Source organism: Myxine glutinosa, chromosome 1, assembly GCF_964187855.1.
Source record: "Myxine glutinosa chromosome 1, kmMyxGlut1.1, whole genome shotgun sequence".
NCBI classification, from domain to species: Eukaryota; Metazoa; Chordata; class Myxini; order Myxiniformes; family Myxinidae; genus Myxine; species Myxine glutinosa.
The window spans coordinates 46,241,726-46,255,294 of record NC_136261.1 but is presented as its reverse complement, the minus strand read 5'-3'; the positions used below and the strand labels follow the sequence as shown (position 1 = coordinate 46,255,294).

Genomic DNA, 13,569 nt, shown 5'->3' with positions numbered 1-13,569 from the left:
GAAACGATGTGCCAAGTTTGAAATCATTAGCATTAAACGTTTAGAAAAAAAGTCCGGAAAACTGTTCTTTGCGTGACGGACTGACGGACTGACGGACTGACGGACGGAGGGACGGCGTGCAAACCTATAGTCCCCTCCGGTGTACACCGGTAGGGGACTAATAAGGAGCGTGCGGATCAAATTTGGAATCTTGTTATATTGATTAAAAGTAAATCCAAGGCTAAGGAATTATTTTTTTTGCATACAAAGTCAAGATTCGTGGAAGAGCAAGGATATTGCATTGATGATTAACTAAAGGATGAGGGAGATGGGGCACCAACAGCAGGGTTCAGTGTTTCTCAGCCGGATTTACCAAACGACCCACCCATCCTGGTATTTGGTCACCACAACCCACTGTTATCTCTGCAAGGATTAAATATTTTAAAAAATACAGGGATGGGGATTTTACCCACTTTGCTGGGGAAAACACTGGGCTTATTCAAGTTGGGTTTTTGTTAAACCCAGGTGGGGGTAACAGGGCTGGGCCCACTTGTGCCAACCCTGACTGCAGGTGTAGCAAAAAGACTGGAATCTGAGCCATTTTATTTCCTTTTTTGTACACAACATATCAATTTGGGGACTAGTCTTGCTCAGCAAATGTTGTAGCTCGCTCTCTACATCAATCACCTGTTTCTGGGTTTAGTTTTGATTATTACGTATTAAACTTGACAATACAAGTTCACAGAGCTAAATCATAAGGCATATCACGAGGACTTATGGAACTACTTAGCACAGACAGCTCGTGACCCCCAAAGGGGTCACGACAGACCGTTTGAGAAACAGTCAGGGTTGTTAGACAAATGGAGGGAGACTTGAACAAATAAGGGATGTGCGGATGAATGAGGGTTATGGAGGGGGGGGTGGTGGGGGGTGGACACACAGGGTGGAGAAGATGGAGAGAGAAGCAAACACTGAGGAAGGAACAACTGGAAAAAAGGGAAGGGGGGAAGGTGGGCGATGGGTTAAAGTGCATTGGAAATATCTTGGTTTTGGATGTTGGATGATCTGAGATGGTGGTGAACAGCTGTCTTGAAGACCTGGATGGAAGCATGAGATTGAAGAGAATGTGGAAGTTGATTTCACTTCCAGGGAAAAGTGGAACGAATGAGTGGAGGTGAGCAGGCAGTGATTCTGGATTTTGGGAGTTTAACCAGAAGAGGGTTGATGGTGGACCAACTGCGCCGTGCAGAAACCTGGGGGGGGGGGGGGGGAAGGGGGTGGGGGGGGACAAAGAACGTAGAGAGCAGCGGATGCAAGACCATAAAGGAGGCAATAGAACACAGAGAGACCACAGACTTGTCTGCAATTGGAAAGTGATAGGGCACTTCATTATGGGCACTGTGGCCTCAAGCTGAGCAAGAAGTGAGGCAGGAGCAGCAGTCCAAAGAAGAGAGTAGAACTCCATTAAGCTGCAGATGAAGGCCATGTAGGTGGACAAGAGTTCAGGTGTGTCAAGGAAGGACTTTATATGATGGGGGATGCCCAGTCAGCGACTGAAATGTTGTTAAACAGATGATGTCCATGTAATGTATAGTTGAAGTGCCTGTCATTCAAAAGCAACCATAGTGTTGTTGTTGTTGTTGTTGTTGTTGTTGTTGGTTATCCCAACGGACATAAAAATAGAGACTTCTGCCGCAATCCGGATGGCCTAAGGCTGGAATCCTGCGTATGTTACAGTCCAGTTGGAGCTGAGGCCGCGGTTGTTTCAGGTCCACACAGTGAGGGACAGGGGAGGAGGCGTTGGGAGAATGTGGGTTGGAGGAGTTGTGAGTGGTTGAGGGATGGGGGCAGGCTGGGATGATGAAGGATGGTTGTGCGGAGATGGGAGGCTGTGAGATGTTTGGGAGGCTGCGATGGAGCGCGACATGGGGAGGTTGAGGGGCAGGGCGAGCATCAGGGTTTGAGGCGGTGGGATGAGGGGAAGGCTTTGAAGATGTGTAGTGAAAAGGAAGATTTGTGGGGTTGAGGTGAGGAGGCTCATCATCTTTAAATTAGCATCAAGAACCGTCCGAGTGTCTTTAATTCATCTGTTTTTTGTTATTTTCACAAGTAAATAATGTGAAAAAAATCGGAATTATTGTGATTAAATCATTAAATACCATGATGAAGATTTCTCAGTGTAAGCATTCGAGTAATTCAGCAATTTCCAGGCAAAATAAAGTTCTCACAAGATTACTAATAGCCGGAAAAGCCGGTGTTGTGAATGAACGCATACGTATTATGTTGAAAAGCAAAGGTGGGCGGTCCGCTTCGAAAGTCCGCTTATCCGCTTATCCGCTGCAGCGGACTAACGTTTTCGAAGCGGATAAGCGAATCGGAACAACCCCCGGAAACCGAAACGGATAAGCGTAAGCGGACTACCGAAAAATTAAAGCGCATCGCGATTCGCCAAATCAGCTGTTAGCCTGAGCCGTTACTCTAGAATTGTGAATATTTATTTAAGTGAATAATCTATCTATAATTCCAGTAATCTCTGTGTGTATGTGTGTGTGTCTGTGTGTGTGTGTGTGTGTGTGTGTGTGTGTGTGTGTGTGTGTGTGTGTGTTTGTCTGTGACCGCTGTTTCTCGACAACCACAGGTCCGATCTAATTGAAACTTGCCAGATATATTGCTGGGGACCTGAGGATGTGCCTTTTCAAGGTTTCATATTAATCGGAGAAGTAGTTACCGAGGTATGGTCACCGTACTCGCAAGCCGTTCGCTTTGGCTTTGCGAATGGACCAAACCATTTCATGTAAATAGAGGTGGGGGGGGGGGTTCTGTGGTCGTTGCGAATGGACCAAACCATTTCATGTAAATAGAGGGGGGGGTTCTACCGTACTCGCAAGCCGTTCGCTTTGGCTTTGCGAATGGACCAAACCATTTCATGTAAATAGAGGGGGGGGGGGTTCTGTGGTCGTTACTGCCACGTGGTTTCAAAGTTTTTTTTTGTTGTTGTTTGCACGCATGTTTTTTTGGACGCACGTATGGGCAAGCACGTACGGGCAAGCACGTACGTGCGGGCACGCCCTAGTAAGTGAAAACTGAATATTTTATTGGACGCTAGAGCGGCAATACGTCAAGATGGAGAGATTTCTGACTCTCCAGCCCAGCGGCAGTGCCAGGGACAGGCACACGAGCGACGCAAACCAGCAGTCCCAGCACAACGACCTCAAGGCGGCCCTCGACGGCGGCAGCAGACGCGGCCGCCACAAGTCCTTCCAGGACATGGCCGGCGCCAGGTCTGTTGACTAGTAGACTCTCTTGTCAAAGAAAGGACGGGCAAATTGATTTTTCTTTAATGTAACTTGCATATATTAAAATTATATTTAAATTAACTGTAGAGTAGAGTAGAGTCGAGTGGAAAACTTTATTTCAATAAATTTTGAATAAATTTTATTTAAATAAAAATGTATATTTTTGATCTTAAAAGCTTTGTTTGTCTTTGTAGTAGTTAGAAATGGCTATTTAGGCTTAAAAAGCATTAAATTCCCTTTAGAAACGTCAAAAATCGCTTTAAAAACGTCGAAGCGCTTTAAAAAAATCGAATCGAAGCGGATAAGCGGATAACCGGTAAGCGGACTTAAAATTTTCCGAATCGCGCCCACCTTTATTGAAAAGCCAGATTTTGCTGGATCCTTTGAGAATTTCAAGCTTTGACGCACCAAATCGCTCCATGGAGGCCGCCATCTTGCGGATGCGGAAGTATGCATTAACAATTGCGAAAAAGTTCAATAGAGGCTTTGGCCTCGCCGGCTCATTGCGGCTTTGCAGTAGGGTCATATTAACCTATTTATGGTGCAGATGACCTGTGATGACAAAGTTTGACCTGGAATCTCTCCACAATCCGTAATGTTCTGACATTTAACATACGATGTCCTGCATTAGTCTCTAGCGAACTGAGGATTCATTAGTCTCGTCAATCAAAAGAGTCCCGATTAATCAAACTCCACCCACCACAACTGCCTCCACCACCCTCATCACCCTCCCCCACCCTCTGTCCCCACCACGTTCATCACCCTCCACCCACCCCAACTGCCTCCACCACCCTCATCCTCCCACACCCCCTGTCCCCACCACGTTCATCACCCTCCACCCACCCCAACTGCCTCCAACACCTTCATCACCCTCCACCACCCCCTGTCCCCACCACGTTCATCACCCTCCCCCACTCCCTGCCCCCACCAGCCTCGACATCCCTCTCCCCCTCCCCACTACCTCCAATTGGTTGGTAAATAATGTTGCTTTTCAGGAACACAAGATTGTGTTTCTGAACAATTTCTAAATACATTCAAAACACAAGACATACTTGGCATGACATGACATTAACAGCACAAAAAGTATCATTTATCATCAAGGTTAGGTTGATGACATCACATTTATTAAATTGCGCATAAACAGAATGAATTTAATGAAGAACAAATATATAATTATATTTAAACTTCATTCCCGCCCCACACCAACCCCAGAGACCCTGGATCATGACCAATGTGGTTGCATGGAGTGGCCACCACCATCATCTGCCAATCTCTCTGTGTCCCAACCAATAACCACAACCACTGCCAATGTGAACGGACGGGCCGAGTTCCACTGTGACGTCTCCATGAAGAGCAGTTACACAGATAATCACATCGTGGACATTACAGATAATCCCATCGTGTACATTACAGATGATCCCATCGTGTACTGGTACAAACACTGTCCCAACTTCATGACAGGAAAAACAGTTTTCTCTGGAAAATCTGCATTAGAGGAATACATTAACCGTGCGAATCAAACTGTTCATGAAATACAAGAACATTCGAACCTGAGAAGAAGAAGATTCACTCTGGGGATTTTCCAGCTCAACGTGAACGACTCTGGAGATTATTTCTGTGTTATCGGGATCAGATCAAGTCAAGGAGCATATGGAGATTGTGGTGGAGGAACCAGGCTGGAGGTGGTTGGTAAGTTATGTGGGGTTAACCTGGGATGTGGATTCGTTCAGTAAAAACAACTATGAAGGTAACAAATAGTACCTGGTTTGATTAAACAGGTGATTTCAGTTCTAACTTGATAACTGTGAACACTCGATAATGAAAAATATTTCCCTCTACAAAACCAGAATATCTACCTGCTTTGATTAAACAGGTGTTTTCAAATCTAACCTAATAACTGATTTATTTCCCTCTGCAAGAAAGCTGAAATTTTGACGGAAGTTTACCTTTCAGCATGGCAATGACCCGAAGCACACAGCCAAAGCTACACTGGAGCGGCTATGGAACAAAAATATAAATGTGCTTGAGTGGCCCAGTCAGAACTCTAACCTGAATCCTAAATGCAGTCAGAACCTAAATCCAGTCGAAAATCTGTGGCATGACTTGAATTTTGCTGAACATCAGCGCTCCCCATGCAAGTTGGCTGAGCTGGAACAGTTTTGTGCAGAAGAATGGGCAAATATTGCCCAATCAAGGTGTGCAAAGTTGGTAGAGACCTATCCGAACAGACTCACAGCTGGAGTTGCTGTGAAAGGTGCTTCCACCAAGTATTAACTCAGGGGGGTGAATACTTATCCAACCAAAATATTCTAGTTTGGTATTTTTAATTGATTTTCTGAAATTTTTAGGATTTGTTTTTCACTTGTAAGTTGTGGGTTACAATGTGTAAATAGAGGCGAGAAAAGTCTGATTTATTGCAATTTAATTCCAGGATATAAGGCCACAAAAGGCGAAAATTTTGAAAGGGGGTGTAGACTTTCTAAAGGCACGATACGTTCAGGAGGTGACATCTTGCCTCACTTTACTCTAACATTTACCATTGTTGTTATCTGAACCTCCATTTTATTTGTTGGTTGCAAAATGTTTCCGACAGATGTTTCCTCCATGCCACCTCCTACAAGCAGCAAAGCACGTTCATCTGAGTGGAGGCAACCGCTGTCTTCAGTTGTATCTCAGCCCATGCAACCGCTTACTTGTGTCTCAGCCTCATGTAAGATCTTACACATCATCGGAATTGATCATTTCAGATGAGGACGTTAGAAAACCGTTTTTGGTTTTATACATCAGCTGTGATGATAGATTCCATAACCTTGCTGATCAGTTTTTGCACGTTGTTTGTGTAATGCGGTGATGTTGGTTGACTCCCAAGCAGATGGACGATCACCGAGGGCAAGCAGAGCAGAGAGTGTGAGAGATCAGCAGAGCAGCTTTTTAGGACATGTGAGATGATGCCATCCGGTCCAGGAGCAGATTCAGAGTCGAGGGTTGAAAGAACCTTCTCCACCTTCTCAAGTGCAAAAGACTCAGAGTCCAGGAACAGTTGGGTAAGAATGGGAAGGGTGCGTACAGAGAGTGAGGCGTTGTGGATACAAGATTTGGAAGAAAACACAAAATCAAGGCATTCGGTCTTTTTTTTTTTTTTTTTTTTTTTTTGTATACAAGATCGAGGCTCGTGAAAGAGCGAACATTAATCACACAGAAAGACAAACAGACACATAAAACAAATAACATCGGGAGCGGTAGACAAGATGGGGAGAGGGGGGTAAGGACACAAACACAACATTTGAGAGCAGGGACCGAGAGACATGGAGACATCGAGAGATCTGTGGGAGGAAGAGGGCTTTGGGGGGGAGGCATGTGAAGTGTGGGGGGGGGGGGGTGGGAGAGGTATAAACATATGGACACTGCCAGGATTTCCAGGAAAGAAGTTGGAATTTCAAACAAGGTGGATCTAGGGTGAATTAGTGGGGGTAGAAAAGATCAAGGTTTTGGATGGGGGAAGATAAGAGATGGTGGTGAACAGCTGTTTTAAAGACCTGGAGGGAGGAGAGGGATTGAAGGGAGTGTGGGAGTTTGTTCCAGAGGCGGGAGAAAAGAGGAATGAAAGAGTGAAGGTGAGCAGAGAGCCGAGATTTCGGCAGTTTAACCATCAGAGGGTTGCTGGCAGATCTTGTGCGACCTGTAGGAAAATTTGGGGGACAGAGCACAGAGAGAGCTGGGGGAGCAAGGCCGGAGAGGAGTCGGTAGAAGACAAAGACCACCTACCTGCCTGCGGTGAGTGAGTGAAAGGCCCTCAGAGACAGCTTCATCGCAGGAGATTCCAATGATTTTGAAAGCTTTGGATTCAACAGCGTGAAGCCGAGCCAGGTGTGAGGCAGGAGCACCAGCCCATAGGGGAGAACAGTATTCCATTGAGCTGCGGATGAAAGCCTTGTATGTGGTGAGGAGCTCAAGTGTGCCGAGGAAGGACTTCGCACGACGGAGGATGCCCAGTCGGCGACTGGCTTTGGAGGCCAGCTTGGAAATGTTGTTTTCCCAAGAAAGATCATGGCAGATAGTGAGACCCAAAAGCTTGAGCGACAGAACTTCTTGGAGAGGATTGTTGAGAAAGTAGATGGGAGGGTTGTCTAGTCGATCTTTTCGGAGAGACATAGTAAGAGAGTGAGATTTGTCAGCATTGAAAGACATGTTCCACTTGTTAGACCAGTCTGTGATTTTGTCCAGGTCTTCAGAGAGTGAGGAGGCTGCAGACTGCCGATCTGAGGGAAGAGGAATTGGAGCGGCAGAGAGTGGAGTCATCAGCAAAGAGACAGAGAGGATTTTCCAGAGAGTCGGAGAGATCATTGATAAAGACCAGAAAAAGCACAGGGCCCAGCACACTTCCTTGGGGAACTCCAGCCTGAACAGGAAGGGGAGATGAGAGAAATCCATTCAGGGCCACACGTTGACTACGACCAGAGAGGAAGTCCGCAAGCCATGCATGGAGATTTCCATGGATACCATAGGAGGAGAGTTTAGTGAGCAGAGCTGGGTGCCAGACCGTATCAAAGGCCCGTGATATGTCAATGGAGACAGGTCTGATTTCCTGTTTGGCATTGAGGACCTCCATCCATTGTTGAGACAGCAGAAGCAGCATGTCCAGAGTAGAGTGACCTGGTCTGAAACCAAATTGATGATCAGAGATCAAGCCATTGGAGAAGAGGAAAGATTTCATATCCGAAGCAATGATGGATTCCATGACTTTGCTGATAATTGGGAGCAGGCTGATTGGTCTGTAGTTGCAAGGATCTGTTTTTGCACCTTTTTTGTGTAAAGCGGTAATGTTAGCTGATTTCCAGGATGCTGGCAGATGACCTTGAGCAAAAGATAGGGTGAAAAGAACAGAGAGAGGGTGAGATAGAGCGGCAGAGCAGGATTTTAGGACCCGTGGGCTGATGCCGTCTGGTCCAGTTGCAGAATCAGAGTCGAGGTTTGACAAAAACTCCTCCACCTTGTCAGGAGAGAAGGACACAGAGTCCAGGAGCAGTTGGGTTCGACCTTGGAAAGGTGGGAACAGAGAGAGATGGGTTTGGGACTAAGGATTTTGAGGCGAACACAGAGTTGAGGCATTCGGCTTTGTCACGTGCGATGTCAACTGTGTGGCCATTTGAGGTAAGTGAGGGGATGGAGGGGGAACAAACACCAGAAATTGATTTGACCAGACGCCACCAGGATTTGGAGGAAGGAGACAGGTTTGAGAGTTCATTCTTGAGTGAGGAGAGATAGTGCTTCCTGGCACTCCTGAGGGTAGACACACACTTGTTCCGAGCTTGGTGGAAGGAACTGAGATTGCCTTCAGTTGGATTAGCCTTCCAAGAGGCAAAGGCAAGTTGTTTCAGGGCAACTGCCTCACCACAAGATTCAGTGTACCATGGACGGGAGGAAGGGTAAGACAACTGAAGGCGAGATGGGATAAATCTGTGCATGAGAGAGATCAGTTTGCTTTGGAAGAATTCCCAGGAAGAATTGATGTCAGAGGCAGTGGAGATGGGAGACCAATCCAGACGATTGATGGCTGCTTGAAGACCGTCCCAGTCGGCCTGAGTGAAATGCCAGACTCGTCGACGCTGCGGAGGCTCTCTGAGAATGGCCAGAGAGATGTCCACTTTGACAAGCACATGATCAGAAGAACCGATTGGAGCAGAAGAAGAGCAGCAGACATTCGCAGGGAAGTTTGTCATAACCAAGTCGAGAAGAGAAGATACTCCATTGGCTGAGATCCGGGTCGGGAAATTGACAGATTGTGTCAATCCCAGTGAGTCACAGAAGTCCTTTGCTGAGGTGCCATGACTGGTGAGAGAGGAACCCACACCCAACCAGGTGGCATGATGACAGTTGAAGTCACCACATATGAGGAAGAGAGAGTTGGGATGAGTGGATAGAAGTTGGTCCATGTTGTCAGACAGTGAAATGTAGATGGAGTCATCACTGTTTGGGGGACGGTACAGAACACATATGAACAAAAGGTGGGAGCGGAGAGGAAGCCGTAACCAGAGGTACTCCTGCGGGTGAGGAGGAAAGAGGGCAGTGCAAGGAGAGTGAGGAAGAGAGTTTTTGACAAAGTTAGCCACCCCACCACCAGGCCGAGGCTCAGGTCTATCATACCGGAGGAGGGAGTAACCAGGAAGAGATATTAAGGAATCAGAGACATCTTGAAGGAGGAAAGTCTCTGTTAAGCAGATCAAGTCTGGATTGTCAGAAGCAACCTGTATGGAGAGATCAGTCAGGTTTGAGCGAAGGCCCCGGATGTTTGAGGTCCATACCGTTAATGAAGAGAGAGGGGGAGCATCAGGTACAGGACAGGGGAGGGGAGGAGTAGGGTAAGATGAAGCATGAGAGGGGGAGGTAGGGAGAGCAGTTGATAGTGTGTCAGATGTTGCAGAAGAGTTCCAAGAAAGGGAAGGATGAGGAGGATGAAAGGTTTGATGGTGAAGGGATGCGGCACAGTGAGGGGTTGCTTGAGGGGGGGCAGAGGAAAGTAGAAGGTTTGGGGGGGTGGAGGTATGAGATAGAAGGGAGACGAAGTGGGGAGGAGGCAGCTTGGAGGAGGAGGGGGGAGGAGGGAGAATTGGAGAGGAATGGTATGGGGGGAGAATTGAATGGGAGGGATTGGGGGGGAGTTTTGAAGGGGAGGAGTGAGGGGGGAGTTTAGGAGGGGAGGGGCAAGGGGGGAGTTTTGGAGTGTAGGGGCAAGGGGGGGGATTTGGAGGGGAGGGGCAAGGGGGGAGTTTAGGAGGGGAAGGGCAAGGGTGGAGATCAGGAGTGGAGGGGCAAGGGGGGGATTAGGAGGGGAGGGGCAAGGGGGGAGATCAGGAGTGGAGGGGCAAGGGGGGATTAGGAGGGGAGGGGCAAGGGGGGAGTTTAGGAGGAGAAGGGCAAGGAGGGAGTTCAGGAGTGGAGGGGCAAGGGGGGAGTTTAAGAGTGGAGGGGCAAGGGGGGAGTTTAGGAGGGGAGGGGCAAGGGGGGAGTTTTGGAGTGTAGGGGCAAGGGGGGGATTAGGAGGGGAGGGGCAAGTGGGGAGTTTAGGAGTGTAGGGGCAAGGGGGGATTTGGAGGGGAGGGGCAAGGGGGGAGTTTAGGAGGGGAAGGGCAAGGGGGGAGATCAGGAGTGGAGGGGCAAGGGGGGATTAGGAGGGGAGGGGCAAGGGGGGAGTTTAGGAGGAGAAGGGCAAGGGGGGAGTTCAGGAGTGGAGGGGCAAGAGGGGAGTTTAAGAGTGGAGGGGCAAGGGGGGAGTTTAGGAGTGTAGGTGCAAGGGGGGGGGGATTTGGATGGGAGGGGCAAGAGGGGAGTTTAGAAAGTGGATGATTAATGAAAGACGAACATTGATAACAAATTGGGTTTGTTGTGATTTTCAAGTTAGCAATCCGATTCAGAACGATGGAGGAGGGATGGAATGAATGTGAATTTAGACCATGTAGTGAGGGAGACGTATAAGATATTGAATTTCTTTTTTTTGAAGTGGAATGAGTTGGAGAGGAAATTGAGAAAAGCCTTTTAAATAGGAAGAAAAACAGCGTGTTGTAATATACCACTGAATAAAACACAGAAGGGGAAAGCTTAAACATATTTAAATAATATTTAAACAGAACTGTGAACAATCTTATATGCACAAAAATACCAACGGGGGGAGAGCCGAGAGGGACCACCACGAGTCACGTGAACAGGGCAAACGGTGGATGGCAAGGAGATAATGGGGGCGGGGCGAACAGCACACCTGGACAGAAAATACAGGATGAGACAACAGTACACGTGGAGAAAATAAAATAAATGTTTTTGTTTTTTTGTTTTTTTTGGGGTGGGGGGGGGGGGGGGTTTAGAACGTTAGACAGAGTATTATGTTCGGGGTAGAAGGGAAAAAACCAAGAGCCAAGCAAAACACGCTTAAGTTAACAAAACACCGACGGGGTTACAACTACAAGGCCACACACGAGGAGCAGAACACGATTAATTAATTACGAGTTACAGGAAATTCAAACCAAAACTAACTATAATCAAACAATATCGCATGGACGATAAAATAACGAGTTGAAATTTGACAATCTATCTGGGGAAATGGGGGAGAAACATGTGGTCGAAGAACGAACGAACGAATAAGAATGAATAAACGAATGAGCACAGAGAAGGTAATGTCTTTTTTTTTTGTTTTTTTGAGTTGAGATTTACATAAGGAAGTAGGCTTTGGGGTGGAAAGACTGGGAAAACAGAGAACGAAAGTTATTGGATCACAAACGACAGACCGCTGAGAGAAAAACAAAGCCTCAAGGTTGTGCAGTGTAAGGCCTCAAGACGCGACACGAATTAACACGATTTTCAATACAGGTATGAAAGATTTGCACCGAAAAACTTTGTCGGGACAATATACGTACATACACCATAAAATAAATACAGTTTTAACGAAAATACAAAATGGGAACAATTACTGAACTTCGATTTCGATGGAGAGCGTGTGGAGCTGCGAAAAAACGAACCCTCGCCAGCAAGACCGGAAACGGAAGTGAAACGGAAGTCTTCTCACGAGGAAGTCGGCTGTGGTGCCATTTGAAGTGAGGGAAGGGATGGAGTTGGAGCATAACTCCACAGACAGGCTTAACAACCTCCCATCAGGTTTTGGAGGAGGGAGATTACTTTGAATGTTCAATCTTGAGGTTGGACAGATGTTGTTTTCTCGCTCTCCTGAAAAATTATCCCGATGTGATGAATTTCTGTAAAAAGGATGAGTACAGCTGGAGCATACCTCCATTTTGGGGAAACATTGAAACACCTCAACTCCTTTGTTACATGAAGACTGTCAAAGGCCTTGTAAACGGTGATAGCTCTCATTTTCCAAGGAAAGACGTGGATCGATGGAGGATGACCAGTTTGCTGCTCGCTTTTTAGGCCATCTTTACTATGTCGTTGGCCCATAGGTCATCGCTGATGGTGAGGCCTAAATCTTCAAGAGAGTGAACCTCTTCTCATGCCGGCCCATGGAAATAGGCAGTTCGGTTAGTTTCGCAATCCTTACAGAGCAACAGGGTGAGACAGCAACATTTCCAGGATAGAAGGACATTTCACTCAATTTCAATGTCAGATCAGAAGAGAGTGAGGCAGCTGTAGTCCACTCGCATTGGGAGAGGGTATTATAGAGAGTATTATACGGCACCATAGGAAGTCATCTGAAAAAGGGAAGATAGGGTTTTCCAGTGCATTGGAGAGGTCATTTGAACGAGGAACAAGACAAGGCCCAACACACTATATTGAGAAACTCCAGCCTTTTATAGGCAGGGTGGGAGTGGGGGTGGAGGGAGTAAATATTTGTAACGCTTAAGTCATCACAACCAAATTTAGCACACACAATAGGGTAGAATATGTTGTAAAATAGAGGGGTGGAATTTTATGCAGGGGTGGAATGTTGGGGAGGGGGGTATGCACATCAGCACTGTGGGACGCAATGCTACCAAACCTGGCTTGTGTCATGGGGGATTTACGGTGAAAAATTAACTTATTCGCTTTTATAGATTCTTCAATTTTAGGGATTTGGAATTGGGGCATGAAGGTTCTCTGCAACTAATTTGAGTGATCACTACCAAAACTTGAAATGACAGTGTAGGCCCTGAGTGGGGTTGTTGATGGGGGCGGAGGGGGGAAATGACGTTATTTGGTTTTAGTATATTTTGAGATTTAAGTGGGGGTTGGAATGGGGAGTAATGTAATCTAATTAACCATTTTAATTGATCAAGACCAAACATTGGGTGGGATGGTCGGCGTTATGGGGAGTATAACAGAGCAGTAGAGTGGGGGTCTTCTTGAGTATAACATTGATTATGATCATAATTTGATGACTTCTTGAGCAGAGAAAGTGCATTTGATCTGCAGTGAGAGAACAATTGCAATGATTGGGATTTAATCAATTTTGATAGAAAGCCTGGACTGGCAGATCAATATCAATATTAACAACAACATGTGATTACTGGGAAAATGATTAATTAATGAAAATACTTAATTTGCTTTGTTTCTTCTCGGTATTTGTTCTTAAGGTCTCCGCAAGTGCTTTTTGCATCTCTTTATCTCATTCATAATAATGCTGCTGGGTTGTGGAGCTCTCCTGGGATTCATCATCTGGATGCTGGTAAAGCTGCGGAGAAGTGGAAGAACACAGAAAGCTGAGAGTGAAACTGGAACATTCAGCATGGAATAAAATTGTGAAAAGATAAACTACAATGAAATAAAATTGTGAAAAGATAAACGACAATGAAATAAAATGGTGAAAAGATCA

At 46.4% G+C, this 13,569-nt stretch overlaps 1 protein-coding gene across 1 annotated transcript; it reads left to right on the top strand.

Moving 5' to 3' along the window:
• The first annotated feature begins 4,673 nt into the window (after nucleotides 1-4,673).
• Nucleotides 4,674-13,569, top strand: LOC137415173 (uncharacterized). The gene is made up of 3 exons (XM_068100750.2): nucleotides 4,674-4,964; nucleotides 5,869-5,985; nucleotides 13,331-13,569. The coding sequence occupies exons 1-3, from the start codon at nucleotides 4,730-4,732 to the stop codon at nucleotides 13,489-13,491; spliced, it is 513 nt and encodes a 170-aa protein (XP_067956851.2). The 5' UTR covers nucleotides 4,674-4,729; the 3' UTR covers nucleotides 13,492-13,569.

Bases quoted from the DNA above. Each gene is read 5' to 3' on its own strand.
- LOC137415173 (XM_068100750.2), top strand. From the start codon at position 4,730: ATGACAGGAAAAACAGTTTTCTCTGGAAAATCTGCATTAGAGGAATAC. The intron at 4,965-5,868 runs GTAAGTTATGTG...TGTTTCCGACAG, and splicing joins AACCAGGCTGGAGGTGGTTG to ATGTTTCCTCCATGCCACCT. The intron at 5,986-13,330 runs GTAAGATCTTAC...TTTGTTCTTAAG, and splicing joins TACTTGTGTCTCAGCCTCAT to GTCTCCGCAAGTGCTTTTTG.